Genomic DNA, 23,883 nt, shown 5'->3' with positions numbered 1-23,883 from the left:
ATGAGTCTGATTCTACCTGGTTCCAGGACAGGGGGAGCTGCTGAGCACGCCTCCAAATGTCCTGGAGACGCCTCTCCCGCAAGGTACCCTGGACAATGTAGTCCAATGGAGACTCCCAGACTATATGTTCCAGAACGCCATAGGACCCCGCACAATACCCTGGGTAATGTAGTCTAATGGAGACTCCCCGAACTACATGTCCCAGGATGCTACATGCCCCCGCACGGCTCTCTGGATGGGGAACAACAAATCCCAGGGTGCCTCAGGCTTCCTCTCCCTGCCCCACTCGCTGCCATCATGGTGCGGGGCATGGTACTGCTCTCTCTGGGCCCTGGGGAGCTGTGCCGTCCAATCTACTCACGTATCTTCGCCGCCGAGGGGCTACAGGACCCGGGGAAAGAGGAAAGTCCCGCCGAGGCCGGACACCGCCATCAGCGGCAGAGACTCCGCAGCAAGGAGCAGCTGGCGGCCGTAGCCAGGTGGGGTGAGCGAGGGAGGAGGGTAGGGTGGGGTGAGATGGATGGGGGGGAGAGGGTGAAGAAGGGGGGGGGGAGAGGGTGAAGAAGGGGGTGGGATGAGGGGGAGTGGTGGGGGTGAGAAGGGGGGAGAGTGGGGGAGAGTGGGGGTGAGAAGGGGGGTGAGAAGGGGTGAGGGTGAGAAGGGGAGTTAGTGGGGGCGAGGAAGGGGGAGTGGGGGTGAATGGGGGTGGGGAAGGGGGAGTGGGGGTGAGGAAGGGGGTTGGGGTGAGGAAGGGGGGAGTGGGGTAAGAAAGGGAGTTAGTGGGGTGAGGATGGCGAGTCAGTGGGGGTGAGGATGGGGAGTGGGGGTGAGGAGGGGAGTGGGGTGAGGAAGGGGGTTGGAGTGAGGAAGGGGGAGTGGGGTAAGAAAGGGAGTTAGTGGGGTGAGGACGGGAAGTGGGGGTGAGGAAGAGGGGAGTGGGGTAAGAAAGGGAGTTAGTGGGGTGAGGACGGGGAGTCACTGGGGGTGAGGACGGGGAGTCAGTGGGAGTGGGGGTGAGGATGGGGAGTGGGGTGAGGATGGGGAGTGGGGTGAGAAAGGGAGTTAGTGGGGTGAGGACGGGGAGTGGGGGTGAGGAAGAAGAGGGTGGAAGGGGTTGAGTTTTGCACGTAGTGATTCTGTGAGTGGACTGGGAGGGAGAGGCAATGTTGGCATAGCAGATTGGAAAGGGAAAGAGGGAGGAGCTCCCTGAAGGGATTGAGGGCATGAAATCCAGAAGGAGCATGATAAGTGAGAGGTGATGTTGGCCGAGGAGGGTCTCCAGGAAGTGAGGGATTAGGAATCATAGAATTTACAGTGCAGGAGACCATTCGGCCCATCAAATCTGCACCGACCGGCCCTTGGAAGGAGCACCCTACTTAAGTTCACACCTCCTCCCCACCCCGTAAACCAGTAACCCCACCTAACCTTTTTCGACACTAAGGGCAATTTAGCATAGCAAATCCACCTAACCTGCACATCCTAGCCGGAGCACCCGGGGGAAACCCGCGCAGACATGCAGAGAACGTGCAGACTCTGCACAGACAGTGACCCAAGCTGGGAATCGAACCTGGAACCCTAGAGCTGTGAAGCAACAGTGCTCACCACTGTGCTACCATGCCGCTCCCGGAAGGAGGGAATTGGTGGCTTGGAGAGGGAGAAGGTGGTATCTGGGCAGCTAAACCATGACCACTGTTCAGATATGTAGCATTGAACTTTGAGGGCAATGCAGTTAGCAAGTTCCAGGTGTCACGGCCCCCTCCATAAAACTGAGTGCAAAAATCTAGACTGCCATTCCCAAACTTCGCTCCTGGGCTCGATCGAGAAGGCAATTAGACTGCTATCTGAAAAGGAAAAATAGCTGTGGGTTACAGGGAGCAGGCAAGAGAATGGTGAGTAATTTGCTGGTGCAGACAATGGCCTCCTTTGCTGTAACTGTTCTGTGATTGGTGCTGCCTTTCCGATGAGACGTTAAACCGAGACCCCCGTTTGCCCTCAGTGTGATGCAAATGACCCCATGTCGCTTTGCAGAAAGTAGGGCAGTTGTCCCTTGTTTCCTGGCCAACATAACTCACAAGCAGGTTATCTGGCCAATGTCACATTGCTGCTTGTGGGAACAAATTAGCTGCTGTTTTTCCTATGGTAGAACACTTCAAACCACACTTCAAAAGTATTGGCTGCAACGTACTTTGGGATGTCCTGAGTTTGTATAAGGTGTTATGTAAATACAGAGCTATATACATGACTATATGTGCAATGCAATCGCAACAACATAACTGCAGAATCAGTGAGAGTGCTCTGTTGTATTTGCATTTCTAGGCAAGTGAAGTCCTCTTGTATTCTGGCTCGACAGGCTGCAGACAAACCGCTTCCTGACTTCGGGTCTGTCGTAACTGAAGAATGCGCTGGTCTTCAGGACTCTGACCTGGGCGTGTTCTGCCTCCCCGCTGGCGACATTTTTGCAGAAGAAACAACCGTGGTTTGGATGGCAGTCCTTTCCTTGGGCTTTGCCTTGATCTGTGATCCCTCCGAGAACCTAACGCTGGCGGAGAACACCCTGAGATTGATGGTGAAGTACTTCTCGGAGCATTTGAAGCTGCTAATTCAAGGCAACGACCTTGTCCTGAAGACGGACAGAATTGAGGCGATCCTGAATACGTTTCTGCCACACGGACAGCTGATGTTTATTAACTGTTGCTTTACCCAGAGCCTGGAGAAAGAACTGAATGCTTCAATGTTCAAATGATGCCAGTTGCTGTTGTCTCTCCTATACCTTCACTTTTCCTGTGTGCTGTTTTATTCCTCTCTCTGCTATTCGCACCATTGTATAGTTTATTCCGGTTGTCATTGTTTCTGTCTGGAGTGATGCGGAGGGAAGGTCCATCTCATCGTGTTGGTGCCCAATATCAACATTACTGCTCTTTCTAATCTACATTTCTGTGTGATGTTCAGGAATCCCACATAAAAAGCCCAAAACAATTATTTCCGATGTGCATAAACAATCCTTGGTGCTCCAACCTTTGCTGTGCTTGCGAACAGTTAACTCAGTATGGGAGGGGCTGTAGATGCGGGGAGTGGGAGAGGGGTATGTAACTGTGATCAGGTATAAAGTCTAAATCAGTGTTTCTATTCATTTTTCTCATTTATAACAGCATAACTAACACGCAAGTCAAAATACTGGAACTCTTGAAATGAAAACACAAATATTAGAAATGTTCAGCAGATCCAGCAGGGTCATAGATTCATAGAGGTTTACAGCATGAAAACAGACCCAACTTGTCTATGCCGCCCAATTTTTACCCACTAAGCTAGACCCAGTTGCCCACATTTGGCCCTCTATATATCCATCTTCTGTGAAGAGAGAAACAGAGTTAACGTTTCGGATAGTATATACTGAAATATGTCAGCTTTTAGGTCTTGAGGTTTATTCAAAGCTAGACTTCCAAAGATTTTCAGATTCAGACCTCCAAAATTAAGACAGGTTGACTGAAGCAAGAAAGAAAGGGCTGAGTTGCCTTGGGATTTATTCGTCAAATCTCCAGGACGTGCAAATTTGGCTCAAGAATCTTAATTTGGACTTCCCAGACATTAATATGCTTCCTTTACCCAGTTCTCCACTTGGACCACTGTTCTGGGCGATGTGTAGCCTGCCACTGGACATTGCTTCACAGCGCCAGGGACCAGGTTCAATTCCCGGCTTGTGTCACTGTCTGTGCGAAGTCTGCACGTTCTCCCCGTGTCTGCGTGGGTCTCCTCCAGGGGCTCCGTTTTCCTCCCACAAATCCGGAAAGATGTGCTGTTAAGTGAATTGGACATTCTGAATTCTCCCTCAGTGTATGCGAACAGGTGCTGGAGTGTGGCGACTGAGGGATTTTCACAGTACCTTCATTGCAGTGTTAATGTAAGCCTACTTGTGACCCTAAAAAAGATTATTCTTAGAAGAGTTTATTATGGTAATGCGGTGCAATGGAGAAGAGAGGTTTGGTATTCTTTGCAAGCTGCAGTTTCCTAATCTTGGGGTGGGGTGGGAGAGGAAGGGGCCTGGTGCCTCTCTGGCAGTGAGGACTGAAAGCAGAAACAGGAAACAAAATGATGTCTTGTGTCAATTTAATAGCTATTGCAAAACAGCCTCTGAGCTCTGAGAACTAATGGGCCAGCGAGTTTGTACTGCCCAGAGTGTTAACAGAAAAGGCATTAGAAACTTGTGACTTCAACTGTGTAAATTGTGCCAAAAAATGGGGAGGCAGTGACGCAATGGTGTTGTCACTGGACTAGTAAACCAGAGACCCAGAGTAATGCTCTGGGGACCCAGGTTCAAATCCCACCACTGCAGATGGCAAAATTTGAATTTAATAAAAATCTGGAATTAAAAGTCTAATGATGACCATGAAACCATTGTCGATTGCTGTAAAAACCCATCCGGTTCACTAATGTCCTTTAGAGAAGGAAATCGGCCATCCTGACCTGATCATAGATTTTACAGTGCAGAAGGAGGCCATTTGGCCCATTGAGTCTGCACCGGCCCTTTGAAAGAGCACCCTACCCAAGCCCACACCTTTACCCTATCCCCATAACCCAGTAACCCCACCTGCACATCTTTGGTGTGGGAGGAAACCGGAGCACCCAGAGGAAACCCGCACAGACATGGGGAGGACGTGCAGACTCCACACAGACAGTGACCCAGGACGGGAATCGAACCTGGGTCCCTGGAGCTGTGAAGCAACTGTGCTAACCACTGTGCTACCGTGCCGCTGTCTGGCCTGTATGTGACTCCAGATCCACAACAACGTGGTTGACTCTTCACTGCTCCCTCAAGGCAATGAGGGTTGGGCAATAACTGCCGACCCAGCTAGCAATGCCCACATCCCATGAACGAATAAAACAAAATCATGGAATTATTTAATTTGTGATACCCATAGTTTTTTTTAACAGACAATTTTATTGAGGTATTTTTGGCATTGTAAACAGTAACAAATAGACCCGCCTATTCTTCCCCCCTACTCTACACGATCTAACCCCCCCCCCCCCGAGGATTAGTTTCCTGCGAAGAAGTCGATGAATGGTTGCCACCTCCGGGCGAACCCCGATAGTGATCCTCGTAAGGCGAACTTGATTTTTTCCAAGCCGAGAAAGCTTGCCATGTCCGACAGTCTTTGGGAGCTTTGAGTCCCTCCAGGCCAACAGTATTCGTCGCCGGGCTATCAGGGTAGCAAAGGCCACAAGGTCGGCCTTTAACCCCTCCTGGACTCCCGGGTCTTCCGACACCCCAAAAATCGCCACCTCTGGACTCATCGCCACCCTTGTTTTCAGTACCCAGGATATGACGTCCGCAAATCCCTCCCGTTATCCCCTGAGTTTTGGACACGCCCAGAACATGTGGACATGGTTCGCTGGTCCTCCCCCACATCTAGCACACTTCTCCTCCCGCCCAAAGAATTTGCTCATCCGGGCCACCGTCATGTGGGCCCGGTGAACCACCTTGAACTGAATCAGGCCGAGCCTGGCACATGTTGCGGTTGCATTTACCCTCCTCAGAGCGTCTCCCCATACGACTCCCTCCAACTCCCCACCAAGCTCCTCCTCCCACTTGAGTTTCAGTTCCTCGGTCCCTGTGTCATCCGATCCATAGAGTTTTTTAACCAATTAAGAGCGAAGCTTCAAATGGTTAAAGAGCAAAAGCAATATTGATGCTTTCATGGGCTGTGGGCTTTGCTGGCGAGACCAGCATTTGTTGCCCATCCCTAATTTCCCTAGAGAAGGTGGTGACCTTCCATCTTGAACCACTGCAGTTCCTGAAGTGTAGGTACACCCCCAGTGCTGTTAGGGAGGGAGCTCAGGATTTCGACCCAGCGACAGTGAAGGGACAGCGATAAATTTCCAAGTAAGGATGATGTGTGACTTGGGAGGGGAACTTGCTGGGCCACTGAAGATATTTAAGTTAAACTGAATATGTTCATCGTTATGCAGTGGTTAGCACTGCTGCCTCACGGTGCCGAGGACCCGGATTTGATCCCCGCCCCAGGTCACTGTCCATGTGGAGTTTGCACATTCTCCCCGTGGCTGCGTGGGTCTCACCCCCACAACCCAAAAGATGTGCAGGGTAGGTGGATTGGCCATGCTAAATTGCCCCTTAATTGGGGAAAAAGAACAGATTTTTGATTGACATGAGGGGGGAGGGGGGTCAAAGGTTATGAGGGCCAAGCAGAAAAGTGGAGTTAAGATCCTAATCAGACCAGCCATGGTCTTACTGAATGGCAAAGCAGGCTTGAGGGGCCGAGTGGCCTACTATTTATATTCTTACAGCATATCTACTGTTAAGATGAGATCATCCAAAACTCTGCCCATGTGGTATTTTTAAAGGATAGTCTTGCAGACCATGAAGGTACAAGCAAACAAGAGCTTTATTGGAAAGGTGTTTACTCACATGCTCATAGACTAGACTGACTGTTAGCCCATGCAAACTGCTGATGACATCATCAGTACATCACATGATGGAACTCTTCGTTACCTGGTTCCAACCAGAAACAAACATGAATACACAACACTTTCCTGTCCCTTTACATTAGAGGTTCCTGCAATAGAACCGAGCATAATGTTTAATTCAAATTTAATTTACAATGTGAACAATTCACAAACGGCAGTCAAGAGCTTAGACATTTCGGAGGACACCGATTCCTGTGTGGTTGTCGGCGACCCTCCAGTGTCGGCTTTTTGTAAACCAGGCTAATCTCTGGTGTTTTTAGTGTGTTTTGGACATAGTCCATAGTTGTCTCAAGTGGAGTGGACGTAGGATTTGGAGGTTGACTCGGTGTCGAAATGTCCTCAACTGAGGTTCTGTCTTCCACAGTAGTTTCCAGTATTGTCAGGTTCCCAGGTATGTGCAGATCTCATTTGGCACAGTTTGTGGCGGACTCGTGGTTGACTGTGGCAACCTTGATCGAGCTGTTAAAAGTTGGTCAGCATGTTTTCTCCACACTACACATTGTCCCGAGTTTGAACAGTGTAGGAGACCAGTCCTGTCTGTGCTAATACAATGGTAAGTATCCACTTCTCACTTAATATACACATTTAATTTCTTGTCAATACTTCTTGACCTTCATGAAAAACAAGGCGTTTTTCCTTATAGTCATATTGCAAAACCTGACTTTGCTGTTTCTTCTCAACAATCTACCTCGTCTTGGACAGACCAAACACTGCACAATTGGTGTTTTATCATGTGTAATGCTGGAGAACGTTGGGTTGATGAATGTGTTATAGTCCTTCAGGAATTGGCTTAGTCGTCTTGGCAATGAAACTTGCTCACGAGTTACCTTCAATGAATACTTAATTGTTTAAACATGCCTGCCTTCTCCTCTATTTCACTATTGAGCCCTGGCCACCAATAATAGCTTCTGGCTATCTCCTTCATTTTTACTATCTCACAATGACCTTCGTGAAGTTGGTTTAGGACACGCTCCCTCAGCAATGGCACATTGATGATCCTCAATCCCCAGAGAGGAAAACCAGCCTGTGCAGATAGTTTGAGTCTTCGAGTAAGATATGACTTTAACTCCAGGTTTACTCCCGAGGTCTTGCCACCAAGTGCCATGTCCATAACATATGCCAGGAGATGATTATTTCTGGTATACTTGCCCTGTGGTTAAAGCAGTGTAGATAAGACCATAAAAAATAGGAACAGGAGTAGGCCATCCGGCCTCTCGAGCCTGATCCGCCATTCAATAGGATCATGGCAGATCCAACATTCTTCACATTCACTTTCCAGCCCTTTCGCCGTAACCTTTGATTCCCTTATTGATAAGAATTTATCTCAGCCTTTATATACACATATATCGGGCACAATTTAACTAAAAGGGTACAAAGTCCCATAGCGAGCATGTTTAGCACATATTTCTCGGCTCTCACAGCACAGAGAAACATATGACTATAAAATGCTACTCGTGTTAGATAAGGGGCCTCAGCGTGGATCGCGTGGCCAAGACTGAACACAGCTCCGTTTTGTTCACTGAGGAGCTCCACTCGCCAAAACTCCTGGGTATAGTGAGAGATTGGGATACCATTTTAAATGGCAGTCCGATATCCGATGCTCCCAAAACAACCCCCGACACCCCCCATCCCCAATGCACTATGGCAGGGCACCCCTCGCCCGATCGCAAGTGCACAAAAATGTCAGCTTGACACCTTGGCAGTGCCAACCTGGTCATGCCAGGCTGGCACCTGGGTGACACTGCCAGGTGGTGCCTGGGTACCACCCTGCCCAAAGCGCATGCACCTGGGGTCTCCTATCCCCTAGGAGAACCCCATGAGTGCATTTCTTCTGGTCCCTGTTGCTCGTTATGCTCTCTCCTTAATTGGCTCTGTTTATGGCGGTTAATATGGTCACTGTCCTTAATTCGAATGATGTTTGCTCAAGAGTCGCCAGGTATCTTTTCGATACCGCCACAAGTTCAAAATTGAATACTGGTCAAAGACTCGATGCGCCAGTTAGTAAGTTCGAAATCAATACTCATTTATTTACACACAGTCAATTATACTCATGCATAAACTCTACCAACTAAACTATCACTACTACTAAAAGCCTATACATAGCTTTGGATGCCCACTCAGTCAGAGGAACAATGGCCATTGTCTGGTTCTGAGGCTGTTGGAATCGAACTTGTATGGAATAGTAGCTAGGAGTGTCTATCTCGTAGCATGCGTTGATTTTCGACTTACTTGTCTGGTGCAGCTGCTAGGCCTCTCGTCGCTGAGAGCTAAGGCCAAGAAGAACAATTCTGTCTTGGGGGCTTCCTCTTATACCCCAAAGGGGCTTCGCGCACTTTTGGGTGGTCCGTGAACTTGCATGGATTTCCTCCGGGTGCTTCAGTTTCCTCGCACTAGTCCCAAAAGACGTGCTGTTAGGTGAAATAGACATTCTGAATTCTCCCTCAGTGTAGCCGAACAGGCGCCGGAATGTGGCGACTAGGGGCTTTTCACAGTAACTTCATTACAGTGTCAATGTAAGCCAATTTGTGACAATAATAAAGATTATTATTATTGTGCTGGTGCCAAAGAAAAAACAGGCAGTCTACCTCGACGACTATCGCCCGGTGGCCCTGACATCTTTCATTATGAAGTGCTTTGAGAGGTTAGTCATGAACGCATCAACTCCAATCTCATAGATTATCTTGATCCACTGCAATTCACTTACAGCTTTAACAGGTCTACAGTAGATGCTATTTCACTGGTCTTACACTCAAGTTTGGAACATCTCAACAACAAGGACACCTATGTCAGGCTCCTGTTGACTAAGGTTCTGCTTTTAATACCATAATTCCAACCAAGCTCATTTCCAAACTCCAAAACCTTGGACTTGGCTTTCCCCTTTGCAACTGGCTTCTCCATTTCCTGACCCACAGACCGCAATCAGTAAGGATAGGTAAGAACATCTCCACGATAGCCCTTAACAATAAATAAACAATTAGAAGGACTCTGCCCCCCCCCCCCCCCCCCCCCCCCCCAGCTCTCTGTGGCCAGGAGTTCCAAAGACTACAGAATACCAGAGGGGGGGCTTCCGACTATAAAACACACGAGGTATCAGCACTCCGCCTCTTTCCACTGGTGACAACTGTAGTGACAGTCAGGGTGTACTTAGCAGACAGCACATTCTACACGTAGATCAGAGCTAGCCTGATCTAGATAGTTAGAGTTAATTTACTTAGAGTAGTAGAGAGTCAATTCACAGCTAGCTGTGTGCATCGTTACAGAAGTTCAATAAATCGTATTGAACCAACACCTACATTTGGTGTATGCTTTGTAGTCTATCTGCATTGTGCTGTAGTCCATGTTACCCCAGGGTGAATAACACAATAAAAGTCACCTGTAATTATTGCTGTATAGTTACTTGCTCCTATTATTTATTGATTTATACACCTTCCTAAAGTGTGGCTACTGTTTGGGGTCCACACACTACTCCGACCAATATCTTATTTCCCTTGCTTTTTACTTCCACCGAAATTGACTCTCCATATAATAATCTTTATTGTCACAAGTAGGCTTACATTTAATTTGATTTTGATATGATTTGATTTATTGTCACATATACCGAAGTACAGTGAAAAGTATTTTTCTGCGGCCGAGGGAATGTGCAAAGTACGTACATAGTAGACAAAAGAACACTGCAATGAAGTTACCATGAAAAGCCCCTAGCTGCCACATTCAGGCATCTTTGGGTTATGGGGGTGAGACCCATGCAAACACAAGGAGAATGGGGCCGAATTAAACCTGGGTCCTCAAGGCCGTGAGGCATTAGTGCTAACCTTGCCTCTCTGGGTCTCCACAACATTTAAAGATGGCTGAAGGCCTCACAGACACAAAATCCCTCACCTCTGGCCGAGGGGATCCCCGACCTGGAACGCTGCTGACCCCGCAGCCAAGCCCAACCTCCTGAAGGTCCGTGGGGCAGCAGCTCCGGTACCCTTGAGCTACATGCCGGAAAATGGGAATGGCTACTCACTCCTCACTTCCCCTCAGTTGCCATTGCGTCAGCTTCACATTTTTGAAAAGGAGTATTAAATATCACCCACGTGAATTCCCGCTGGGTAGTTGGGTAATTCCCAGGAGGCCGCTCCATTCGGCTTCAGTCTCGTTAATGAGATTTAAATTAATGTAAACGAGGATTAATGATATTCTTGCCATTTTTGGGTGTGACCGGGAACGGGTCGGGAGAATGGCAAAATGGTTCACGCCCGGCGCGAATCTCAATTTCGCCATTGAGACCGATTACAGATTCTCCTCCATCGCCCGCAGCCCCTCCAACTGTCACCGCACGTGACCACCTCAGGGAAACGCCAGGAATGCTGAGGGTCTTTCTAGTCTGAATATCCACAGGGTGACTCTCAATGACCTTCAGGGTATTTAGGAGTCAGCGGTGAATGGAGAATTGCCCACTTCCTGAGAGCAAATACAGACAGAGGTTCGCTGCTATTACAAGCTGAGCCTTGTGCAGCAGATTAAAAAGTTTATTTTATGTTTGCTTTTACATAGAAACAAAAAGTAATCCATTTGTCGAAAAGAATATTAGGATGTTGTCAAGGTGTTCTTCGCTAGAATGGGTAGCGAAAATAGTACTAACTAGCCTTATGCAAGTAGTTAGTTTTATCTTTATACCTATTTTTGAGTGGAGGTTTGAGGCGATACAATGCAATTGATTACATTTTTAGTCAGTGAAGTTGAATTTTGTGCTTTTTAAGTGGCAGAGTATTGTTTCTGTGGAGTGCAATATCCCCATCTGCTGGCTGACATACAGTACAGCCATTAAAACTCCAGAAGAACTGGTGTAATTGAGGGGGCTAGCTAGCACTGTGACATTTCACTGAGCATTTCAGACAGTGTAGGGAACTACAAAAGCAAGGTTTGAATTTAAGTAGGAAGGAAAGGTAAAAGAAGTACGCTGGTCGGAGTGAAGATCACTCCAGGGAATGAAGTGCAAACAGTGAACATTGTACTTCCATATTGCCAACTCGAATCGTCCCATTTCAAGAGACTTGGACACCTAATCCAGGCTGAGGGTTCAGTGCTACACTGGGTTCTGCGTTATTGGAGATTTTTGGCCCTTAACTTCCAAGTACCGGCAGAAAGCCACGGCCTGCCGATACTGGAAGAGAAAACTGCACACTTACCTGCACTCAGAAATCGCAGCGAACCTTCCTGTTCCAGCGTCAGCCGCGGACCACTAGCACGCGCACTTTTGATTTAGCCACGCCCCTTGTGATGCAGCAGCTTCGGAATGTCTGACAGAGAGGTAGCCTGACACTTCTCTCATGATTCCTGCACTTATGTTGAAGCCTCAAAAGAAATTCGAAGATTTAAAGAAGCCAAGCTATATGTGTGATGTCCCAGCGGAGGTGAAGCAAGACTACAGTTTTTGAATCTGCACTGGATTCTGCAATACCTGTCAGAAAGATAGTTCACATTAGCTGACAGGCGGAATGCATACGCCAACTAAAGCCATAATTAGTTAAAGCATTTGAAGTAGTCACTGAGGCTTTTGAGAATGGACATTACATCAGGGAGACTCTTAAACAACACAGCTTAAAATATATTGCAAAATCAAAATGTATTTGAACTCTGAATCAGTTTGGAGGACAGGCGCGTTAACATTAGTCCCCTTGAAATGAAATGAAATGAAATGAAAATCGTTTATTGTCACGAGTAGGCTTCGAATGAAGTTACAGTGAAAAGCCCCTAGTCGCCACATTCCAGCGCCTGTTCAGGGAGGCTGGTACGGGAAAGAGTCAACAGCACCAGTATCGAGGCCATAATCATCCGAAACCAACTCTGCTTGGCTGCTTAGGATGTCAGTGTCCCGACTGCCTGATAGATCTGTACTTTGGCTAATATATCTTATGTGTCGCCGCACTATATGTTACTCGACAGAACTTAAAATTGAGCTTCATGCGTGCAGGGGATGGTTTAGCACACTGGGCTAAATCGCTGGCTTTTAAAGCAGACCAAGGCAGGCCAGCAGCACGGTTCAATTCCCGTACCAGCTTCCCTGAACAGGTGCCGGAATGTGGCAACTAGGAGCTTTTCACAGTAACTTAATTGAAGCCTACTCGTGACAATAAGCGATTTTCATTTCATTTCAAGTAAATTGTAGCTTTATTCAGTCAGTTTTCAGATGTCCCTTGATCAAGTCAGTTTGCTTGCAAATACAGAGTTCTTAAAAGTTTGTTTTGTCCGAGCAAATACAGATGACAGAGTTGAATTTAATACAAATTACAGTTCTTGATGGTTTCTTCAAATTAAAATACACAATACAGAGAAGTTGAAAATAGACAAAATGGCGGCTTTCAGAGCAAAGCGCAGGAAATAGTTAAAGAAATGAAGTAAGAAAATACCGGAATAATTTGCTTAAAACCGGCACCTATTTTTAAGGTAATTGCTATCGTTAATGATCTGTCCCCTTTCGGTCTGTGATTGGGTCATAATAATTATAGTTCATTTAATTCGATAGAAATGGCTGTCCATTAAATTTTGGTCTGGGGTGGCAGTAACATTCCTTTACCACCGCACTTTATCAGTTCTCATGAACACTGAACTACGAACGTTGCCCAGATTTACATACTAACAAATGTGTCTGTCTGGAGTTTGAATCTAATCATTCTCATGCTAATCAGAAGTTTTCACTGTTTGTTTGAACTGTGTGACCTTAGTGAACCATTTTCATTCTGAAGCACTTTAATAAGCCATTTTGATTCTGAACCATTTCTTCCTTTTAAACTTATTACATATTAAAAGCTAGATTTCTACCACTGACAAAGCAAATCTTCTTCACCTAGCTCAAGGAAGGATCCTGAAAAAAGAGGAGGACAAAGGAAGCTCTTCAAAGACACTTTGAAGGCTCACCTCAAGAAATTGAACATAGACGTTAATGCCTGGGAGACCCTGGATCAGAAGGGACCTACTTGGAGGAACCTCCTGATTGAAAGGGCACAATTCTTGGAGAACACCTGATGGCAAGAGAAGGCCCGGAAAAGGAGCCTGAGAAAGGAATATCCGTGACCCAGAGTCCAAGGACCGCCCACACCTTTTGGAAACTCCAGCCAAGTGAGTGAAGATGCAGGACCCACAGAACCCGTGGCCAGGAACACAGAGTATCTTCGGCGGACAATCATACTCATTTGTGACTGATCGCTGAAGATTATATACACTCCAAACCCATTCATAGAATCGTAGAATCCCTACAGTGCAGAAGGAGGACATTCGGGTATCCATTCTATCCATTAGAATTCCTTTAATGGAATAACATCCCCTTGGCAAACCAAAGTTTTAAAGAAATCTTTCTTTCACTTTCTCTGACTCAAAACTCACTTTATTCAGTAAAGTGCCTGTTTAATGGAATTAGCAGCCTCATGGCAAACCAAAGTTTTAACAAAATAAAAATACACCCGCCTTTCACTTCATTTGCATTTTAACCATATTTATAAACGCTAAACACGAATAAATATGCAACATTAACTGAGCAAACAAATGGTTCCCAATGTCTCCTGCTTTCTGGTCGATGATCCTAGACTGCGAAAAAAAAGTGGAATTAAGCAAGTGTAAAAACTCACCAAACATCGGGGCCAAGTCGACCAGGTGAGCGCTGACCCTGGATTTTTCATCTGCCTCTTCAGCACGGAGGTGGCAGGAAAGCAGGTGAAAAAAAACACACCGGAAGTTTAAACGTAGCACGTTTCCAGTGCACATGTCTGTGCCTCTGCCAGGCATGTGTGGCAGACAATCAACTTAAGACTGAAAACAGACAGGAAGTTACGGTGTTTCAACTTTTTGGATGAGATGCAAATCCAAGCGGCACGATTCACCGGAAAGATTTCTAAATGTGGTAACTAGTGGGAATTGCCACGAGCTTCGCGCCACAAATGAAGGACCGTCAGACGATTCACCAGGACTGTGCTTGCCAGCCGCAAACTGCCCCCCCCCCCCCCCCCCCCCCCCCCCCCCCCACCCCACACACAGCCAACACCATTCAGCTCACAGCCATGGTGAACCAAGATTCGGGAATGAAATGAAAATCGCTTATTGTCACGAGTAGGCTTCAGTGAAGTTACTGTGAAAAGCCCCTAGTCGCCACATTCCGGCACCTGTGTGGGGAGGCTGGTATGGGAATTGAACCGTGCTGCTGGCCTGCCTTGGTCTGCTTTCAAAGCCAGCGATTTAGCCGAATGCAGACCGAGAGAGGCTCCTGGAGGAGGCTGAGGCCAGGAGGGATGTCCTGGTCCCTCGAGGACCCCAGAGGGATGAGCCACAGGACAGTCAGTGCCGCCTGGGATGAAGTGGCAGCAGCTGTGAGCTCAGGAAGCGTAACCAGGAGGACAGGCCTCCAGTGCTGCAAGAAGGTCAACGAACTAAACCAGGCCTCACGCGTGAGTTGGCACCGCCCCTCTGTGTCTCCACGGGAGAAATTGTCCCACAACCATCGAATGTGGTGATGGTCCAGACCGGCGGCGGGATGCCAGCCATCAGAATCCTCACCCCCTTCGAGGAACAGGCCCTGGATGTTATAGTGGTGGCCGAAGACAGAGCGGTCAGTAACGCAGAGGGGCAGCGCATGCCGCAGAGATGAGGAACCACCGGGCCGTACCCAGATGGACTGTCACACGTAAGTTGTTAGTGCCATACGGACTGACCCATCCCTCCCATTGATCACGTGTTAACTCCCCACCAGGACCTCCAGCCGATGGTGATGGCCCATCCGGGGTCCCCCCTTCCCCATTCCTCCTCGGCCTCCCATGAGACCACCTTGGAGGAGAGCTCCGAGGATTCCATTATTGATGCGAACCACCTGTCATCCCCACCTTGAACTAGTGCAGAGACATACACCTTAGTGGGAAATGTTAGTGGTCAGGCTTCTGGGGCACCTTCTGGTGAGCACCACACCGCTGATGATGCGCATCAGGTGGAGGCAGGAACCCCCAGGTGAGACAGCAGTCGGAGGGCTGCTGGATCCCAGGACCCAGCTGGGTCACAGCCTGATACTGAGCCTCTGGAACAGGCTTACCCGGAGGTGAGAGATTCAGAGGGGGTTGCCAGCGACCCTGCAGCAGGTCCACAGCTAATTGGAGGAGACCCAGAGGCTATCGGCGCAAGAGATGTTGCCGGCAATGCGTGGCACTGAGAGAACCGTACAGGGAGCCTGGTGCACCATGAATGGAGTGTCCAAGGCGTCACGTAGTCATGGGACGTGGTAAGCAGCTTGCTCCTCCGCCTCTGATGCGCATCCTGGGGGTATACCTAGGTAGTTGTAGAGCAAGGAGGGCCAACCCATCGAAGATCACTGAGAGGGCACTGGGGGGAGGGGTGGGGTGAGGTGTGAGGGGAGGAAGTAGGTAACGGGTGAGGGAGTGCGCATTTGGGGGGACGGGAGGTTGGGAGGGAGTGTGTGGGAGAGTGGGGCAGTGGTGAACACTTGTCTGAGACAATTATAAAACCCTCACCACAACCAGTATGATGCCTCTGGATCTTTGTTCCGCGGATCTGGCCAACCATCAATCCCTTTTTAAAAAAAATAATTTTTATTGAGGTTTTCAAAAAATATCAAAAACAGAAAATAACAACAAGAAAACAGTGTTAACAACAACAAAAAGAAAAACACAATAACCCCCAAAACCAAACCCCCCCCCCCCCCCCCCCCCCCCCCCCCAGTAACTACAAACAGAAGAAATAGATAAGCACCCGGCATATTCAATAAACACATATACACATTTCTCCCCCCCCCCCGAAACAAACCCCCCCCCCCCTCCCATCCTCCCACCCCCCCCCCCCCCAACCAGGTTGCTGCTGCTGCCAGCCTATTTTCCTACCGTTCTGCCAGGAAGTCCAGGAAAGGCTGCCACCGCCTAAAGAACCCCTGTACTGATCCCCTCAGGGCAAATTTCACCTTCTCCAATTTGATGAACCCCGCCATATCATTGATCCAGGCCTCCACGCTTGGGGGCCTCGCATCCTTCCATTGAAGCAAAATCCTCCACCGGGCTACGAGGGACGCAAAGGCCAGAACACCGGCCTCTTTCACCTCCTCCACTGCAACCCCAAATATCGCGAGCCCCCAGCCTGGCTCGACCCTGGATCCCACCACCCTCGACACCGTCCTTGCTACCCCCTTCCAAAATTACCCCAGCGCTGGGCATGCCCAGAACATATGGGCATGGTTCGCGAGCTCCCCGAGCACCTAGCACACCTGTCCTCGCCCCCGAAAAACCTACTCATCCTCGTCCCGGTCATGTGGGCCCTATGTAGCACCTTGAACTGTATGAGGCTAAGCCTCGCACAAGAAGAGGAGGAATTCACTCTTTCCAGGGCATCCGTCCACGTCCCCTCCTCAATCTCCTCACCCAGCTCCTCTTCCCATTTACCCTTCAGCTCCTCCACCGAAGCCTCATCCACTTCCTGCATGAGGTGGTACACGTCCGAAATCCTCCCCCCTCCAACCCACACCCCCGAGAGCACCCTGTATTGTACCCCGTGTGGGGCAGCAGAGGGAACCCCTCCACCTGCCGCCTGGCAAACGCCCTAACCTGCATGTACCTAAACATGTTCCCCGGGGGGAGCCCAAACTTCCCCTCTAACTCACCCAGGCTCGCAAACCTCCCATCCAAAAACAGGTCTCTCAACCTCCTAATATCTACCCTGTGCCAGCCAGGAAACCCACCATCGATGCTCCCTGGTACAAACTGGTGGTTCCCCCGTATCGGGGACTCCATAGAGCCCCCCACCTACCCCCTATGCCATCTCCATTGCCCCCAAATTTTGAGGGTAGCCGCCACCACCGGGCACATGGTATACTTCGTTGGAGGGAGTGGCAACGACGCCGTTACCAGTGCCTCCAGGCTCGTGTCCACGCAGGACGCCATCTCCATCCTCTTCCATGCTGCCCCTGCCCCGTCCATTACCCACTTACGCACCATCGGTGCCCAATAGTACCCACAGAGGTTGGGCAACCCCAGCCCCCCACCATCCCTGCCCCGCTCCAAAACCACCCTTCTCACCCCCGGAGTCCCATGCGTCATACAAATCCCGTAATACTCCTGTTGACCCTCCTAAAAAAGGCCTTCGGGATAAGGATGGGGAGACACTGGAAAAGGAACAAAAACCTCGGGAGCACCGACGTCTTGACGGACTGCACCCTGCCCGCCAGCGACAGCGGCAACATGTCCCATTTTCTAAACTCCTCCTCCATTTGTTCCACCAGCCTAGTGAGATTAAGTTTGTGAAGGGCCCCCCAGCTCCTAGCCACCTGGACTCCCAGGTACCGAAAGCTCCTCCCTGCCTTTTTCAGTGGGAACCTACCAATCCCCTCCTCTTGATCCCACGGGTGCACGACGAACAGCTCACTCTTACCCAGGTTGAGCTTGTACCCTGAAAAGCCCCCAAATTCCCTGAGAATATTCATCACCTCCGGCATTCCCCCCACTGGGTCCGCCACATATAGCAACAAGTCATCTGCGTAAAGTGACACTCGGTGCTCCTCACCACCCCGCACCAAACCCCTCCAATTCCCCGACTCCCTCAACGCCATGGCCAGGGGCTCAATTGCCAACGCAAAGAGCAAGGGGGACAGGGGACACCCCTGTCTCGTCCCCCGGTACAACCGAAAGTACTCCGATCTCCTCCTATTCGTGGCTACGCTCGCCATCGGGGCCTCATATAACAGCCTCACCCAACTGACAAACCCCTCCCCGAACCCAAACCTTTCCAGCACCTCCCACAAGTACCCCCACTCAAACCTATCAAAGGCCTTCTCCGCGTCTAATGCTACCACTATCTCCACCTCCCCTTCTACCGCCGGCATCATTATGACATTCAGAAGCCTACAAATATTGTTCAGCTGCCTTCCCTTCACAAACCCCGTCTGGTCCTCATGAATGACCCCCGGCACACAGTCCTCTATCCTTGTGGCCAAGATCTTCGCCAACAGCTTGGCATCCACATTTAACAACGAGATCGGCCTATATGATCCACACTGCAGGGGGTCCTTGTCCCGTTTAAGGATCAAGGAAATCAGCGCCCGTGACATAGTCGGGGGCAAAGCCCCCCCTCCCTTGCCTCGTTAAAGGTCCGGACCAACAGGGGGCCCAGCAGATCCGACCATCAATCCCATGCCACTTCCCCCCAGACATGGGGCGGGATTTTCCGTTTGTCGACGCCAAAATCATGAAACGCGACTGGAGAATAGATTCCGACGCCGAAATCGCGGATGCTCCGGCACCCCCAAAATGGCGTAAATGCGGCGTTTGCTGTGCGGGCTGAAAGTACAGGAGGCATATCATTAGCGGGCCTGAAACCCGATGCTCCAGGGCCTCCGCAATTCACCGCCTCCGATGGGTCGAGTTTCCTGACAGCGTCGTTCACTTGTGGTTATACAAATCATGAACCTGGCATCCTGGCTGCTGAGCGAGAGAGAGGAGGTAGGAAATGATGTGGAGTGACTGCAGGCTGTCGGCACGGACACTGGCCGTGCTGGTTGCGGTGGGGTGGGGAGGTGTGGTGCTAGCCAGGGGCGGGGGAAGGGAGGGGGAGGGGGGGAACAGGCCGAGCAGCCGGGGTGCCCCCCACAGGACTGGGGCAGTGCCCAGGCACCGACCGTCATTGCAGCAGCCACCTTGCTGACCACACACCTCGGCCCCTGGTTCTATACAATGGCACCGGCAGTATGGGTGCGCCCAGCCCCGCACTCCACCCCCGCCACAATGTTCCTCCCCGCCCCCAAACACCCCACACAACCAGCCGTCACCCAGAGAACCAGAATCAGAGAAGTTACAGTGCTGACGCAGGCCATTTGGCCCATCGAGTCTGCACCGGTTCTTGGAAAGGGCACCCCACTTAAGCCCACACATTCCCATAACCCAGTAACTCCAATTTATCATGTCAATCCACCTAACCTGCACATCTTTTGACTGTGGGAGGAAACCGGAGCACCCGAAGGAAACCCACACAGGGGAGAAACTGCAAACTCCACACAGACAGTGAGGGAATCTAACCTGGGACCACATCCACGGCAGCCCCCAGTGAGGGCAGTGCCAGCCAACAGTACCCCTGGCAGCAGGGACTGGTGCCAGGACTGGGGGCACCGATGGTCCAGGATGCGAGGGCTGGGGGGGGGGGGGGGCGTGCGTGGGCGGGGCCCCGCAGTGCCAACCGGGGGCCACAGTGTAGCCCATGGAACCTAGATGGGCACTGGAGTGTGCGCCATGCTAACATGTTGGCCTTCCACCCCCTGCAGATAAGGCATTCGGAAATCATCCCGCGATGCTGGCCGTTATGGCGATGTCTGCAGCTCTACAAGATGTCCTGCGGCAAAGTGAGTGGAGGCCGCTCAGAGAGGAGGCGGAGGCTGCAGCAGGGGAGCGGGCTGCAGAGGGGCAGGTGGCGGAAAGGCTGGAGGGCCGGCCGTCCAACAGGCCGAGGAGGTGGTGCCAAGCGGGCACCGGATGACACCCCGTGTGTACCGCAACCGAACGTCATTCGAGGACCTGCCGGACCGGGCATGCTGACGGAAACTGAGGATGAGCAGAGGGAATGTGAGACACATATGCCAGATAAGACCATCAGCCATCGGAGCAGAATTAGGCCACTTGTCCCATTGAGTTTGCTCCGCCATTCAATCATGGCTGATATTTTTCTCATCCCCATTCTCCTGCCTTCTACCCATAACCCCTGATCCCCTTATTGATCAAAAACTTATCTATTTCTGTCTTAAAGACACTCAGTGATTTGGCCTCCACAGCCTTCTGCGGCAAAGAGTTCCACAGATTCACCACCCTCTGTGTGAAGAAATTCATCCTCATCTCTGTTTTAAAGGATCGTCCCTTTAGTCTGACATTGTGACCTCTGCTTCTAGTTTTTCCTGCAAGTGGAAACATCCTCTCCACTTCCACTCTATCCAGGCCACGCAGTATCCTGTAAGTTTCAATAAGAGCCCCCTTCAACCTTCTAAACTCCAACGAGTACAAACCCAGAATCTTCAACTGTTCCTCATAAGACAAGCTGTTCATTCCAGGGGTCATTCTTGTGAACCTCCTCTGGACACTTTCCAAGGCCAGCACATCCTTCATTAGATAAGGGACCCAAAACTGCTCACAATACTCCAAATGGGGTCTGACCAGAACCTTATACAGCCTCAGAAGTACATCCCTGGTCTTGTATTCTAGCCCTCTCAACATGAATGCTAACATTGTATTTGCCTTCTTAACTGCCGACTGAACCTACACATTAACCTTAAGAGAATCTTGAAATAGGACACCCAAGTCCCTTTGTGCTTCTGATTTCCTTAGCATCTTTCCATTTAGAAAATAGTCTATGCCTTCATTTCTCCTTCCAAAGTTCATAACCTCACACTTTTCCACATTGTATTCCATCTGCCACTTCTTTGGCCACTCTCCTAGCCTGTCCAAGTCCTTTTGCTGCCTGCCTGCTTCCTCAATATGACCTGCCCCTCCACAGATATTTGTATTATTTGCAAACCTAGCAACAGTGCCTTCAGTTCCTTCTTCCAGATCATTAATGTATTTTGTGAAATGTTGTGGTCCCAGCATCGACTCCTGAGGTACACCAGTAGTCACCGGCTGCCATCCAGAAAAAGACCCGTTTATCCCCACTCTCTGCCTTCTACCAGTCAGCCAATCCTCTATCCATGCCAGGATCTTACCCTTAGCACCATGGGCTCTTAACTTATTTAACAGTCTCCGATGCGGCACCTTGTCAAAGGCCTTCTGAAAATCTAAATAAATCACGTCCACTGGTTCTCTTTTGTCTAACTTCCTTGTTATTTCCTCAAAGAACTCTAATAGATTTGTCAGACATGGCCTCCCCTTGATGAATCCGTGCGGACTCAGTCCTATTTTACCATGCACTTCCAAGTACTCCACAATCTCATCTTTAATAATGGACTCTAAAATCCGATGACCGAAGGCAGGCTAGCCAGCCTATAATTTCCCATCTCTGTCTCCCTCCCTTCTTAAACAGGGGTATTACTTAGCCACTTTCCTGTCCTCTGGGACCCTTCCTGCCTCCAGTGATTCCTGAAAGATCATCACCAATGCCTCCACAATCTCCTGAGCTTTCTCTTTCAGAACCCTGCGGTGTAGTCCACCTGGTCCAGGCCCATCTTCAGTCCTTTCAGTTTCCTCAGAACCGTCTCCTTAGTGATGACCACTGCACTCACCTCTACCCCCTGGTTCTCCTGGAGTACTGACATCCCACTGGTGTCTTCCACCATGAAGACTGATGCAAAGTAATATTCAGTTCGTCTGTCATTTCTTTGTTTCCTTTTATTTCTTCTCCAGCCATATTTTCCAGTGGTCCAATATCTAGTTTTGCCTCTCTCTTACCTTTTATATATTGAAAAACTCTTCCTATCTTCCTTTATGTTACTAGCTAGCTTGCATTCATATTTCATCTTCTCTCCCCTTATTGCTTTTTTAGTTGTCTTCTGCTCGCTTTTAAAGGCTTCCCAATCCTCTGGCTTCCCACTAATTGTCGCCACTTTGTATGCTTTTTCTTTAGCTTTTGTGCTGTCCATGTCTTCCCTCATCAGCCGTGGATGCCTTATCCTCCCCTTAGCATGTTTCCTCCTCCTTGGGATGAATTTCTGCTGTGCCTCCCGAATAACCCCCAAAAACTCCTGCCATTGCTGTTCCACTGTCTTCCCTGCTAGGCTCCTTTTCCAATCAACTCTGGCCAGCTCCTCCCTCATGTCTTGGTAGTTACCCTTATTTAATTGTAATACCGTTACATCTGATTGCAGCTTCTCCCTCTCAAACTGCAGGGGTAAATTCTATCATATTGTGGTCACTGCTCCCCAAGGGTTCCTTCACCTTAAGTTCCCGAATCAAGTCTGTCTCATTACACATCACCAAATCCAGAATTGCCTGTTCCCTAGTAGGCTCTGTCACAAGCTGCTCCAAAAAACCTATCTCTTAGACATTCAACAAATTCCTTTTTTGGGATCCATGACCAACCTGATTTTTCCAGTCCACCTGCATATTGAAGTCCCCCTTGATTATTGTAATGTTGCCTTTTTTACATGCCTTTTCTATTTCCTGATTTATTTTCTGCCCCACATCCTGACTACTGGACATAAATCCCATCAGGATCTTTTTACCTTGGCGATTCCTCAACTCTACCCACAGCGATTCTATCTTCTGATTCTAAATCGCTCCTTGCTATCAATTTAACTTCACTCTTTACTAACAATGCAACCCCGCCCCCTTTGCCCATCTGAAGGGGGAGGGTGAACAGCCAGAGGTCGTATTACACATAGGTACTAACGACATAGGCAGGAAAAGTGATGGGGTCCTGCAGAAGGAGTTCAGGGAGTTAGGCAGTCAGCTAAAAAGAAGGACCTCTCGGGTTGTAATCTCAGGATTACTCCCTGTGCCACGTGCCAGTGAGGCTATAAATAGGAGGATAGTGCAGCTAAACTTGTGGCTAAACTGGTGGTGTAGGAGGGAGGGTTTCAGATTTTAGAACCAGCTGCCTTTCGATAGGACACATATCCTTGGATATTTAGATCCCAGCCCTGATCCCCTTGCAGCCACGTCTCTGTGATGCCCACAACATCGTACCGGCCGATTTCAATGTGCACAACAAGCTCATTTACTTTGTTCCGTATACTGCGCGCATTAAGGTACAATACTCTAAATCCTGCATTGACCACATCCCTTTTCACATTTGTCACCTTTTTTGCTCTGCCTGAGGGTGATGTTGTTCTTTTATTTTGGTTCTCTTTTTCCCCTTCAGTTATTGTACCCTCTAAGCTCACATTCTGTTTCCCACCCCCTGCCATACTAGTTTAAATCCTCCCCAGTGAATCTACCTAACCTCCCTGCCAGGATATCGGGGCCCCTCCAGTTTAGATGCAACCCGTCCTTCTTGTACAGGTCCCACCTGCCCCGGAAGAGATCCCAATGTTTCAAATATCAGAAACCCTCCCTACTGCACCACCAGTTTAGCCACGTGTTTAGCTGCACTGTCCTCCTATTACTAACCTCACTGGCATGTGGCACAGGGAGTAATCCTGAGATTACAACCCTTTCTCGGATTGTAATCTCAGAGACAAGGATGACTCGTTCAGTGACACCCTTGACCCTGACACTAGGGAGGCAACATACCATCCTGGAGTCTCTTTCACATCCACAGAAGCGCCAATCTGTGCCCCTTACTGTAGAATCCCCTATAACTATCGCTCTTCTGCACTTTGCCCTCCGTTGCTGAGCAACAGAGCCAGTCATGGTGCTATTGTTCTGGCTGCTGTTGTTTTCCCGATAGGCTATCCCCCCCGACAGTATCCAAAGCGGTATACCTGTTAGAGAGGGGGGGCAGCCGCAGGGGATTCCTGCACTGACT

At 49.5% G+C, this 23,883-nt stretch overlaps 1 protein-coding gene across 1 annotated transcript; it reads left to right on the top strand.

Annotated features, from left to right (window-relative positions):
• The first annotated feature begins 282 nt into the window (after positions 1-282).
• On the top strand, positions 283-3,122 carry ap5s1 (adaptor related protein complex 5 subunit sigma 1). The gene is made up of 2 exons (XM_038793214.1): positions 283-479; positions 2,317-3,122. The coding sequence occupies exons 1-2, from the start codon at positions 298-300 to the stop codon at positions 2,741-2,743; spliced, it is 609 nt and encodes a 202-aa protein (XP_038649142.1). The 5' UTR covers positions 283-297; the 3' UTR covers positions 2,744-3,122.
• The last annotated feature ends 20,761 nt before the right edge of the window (positions 3,123-23,883 follow it).

The sequence above is a fragment of the Scyliorhinus canicula genome, chromosome 3, assembly GCF_902713615.1.
Source record: "Scyliorhinus canicula chromosome 3, sScyCan1.1, whole genome shotgun sequence".
NCBI classification, from domain to species: Eukaryota; Metazoa; Chordata; class Chondrichthyes; order Carcharhiniformes; family Scyliorhinidae; genus Scyliorhinus; species Scyliorhinus canicula.
The sequence above is the reverse complement of the archived record's forward strand: the minus strand, read 5'-3'. Positions and strand labels throughout refer to the sequence as shown.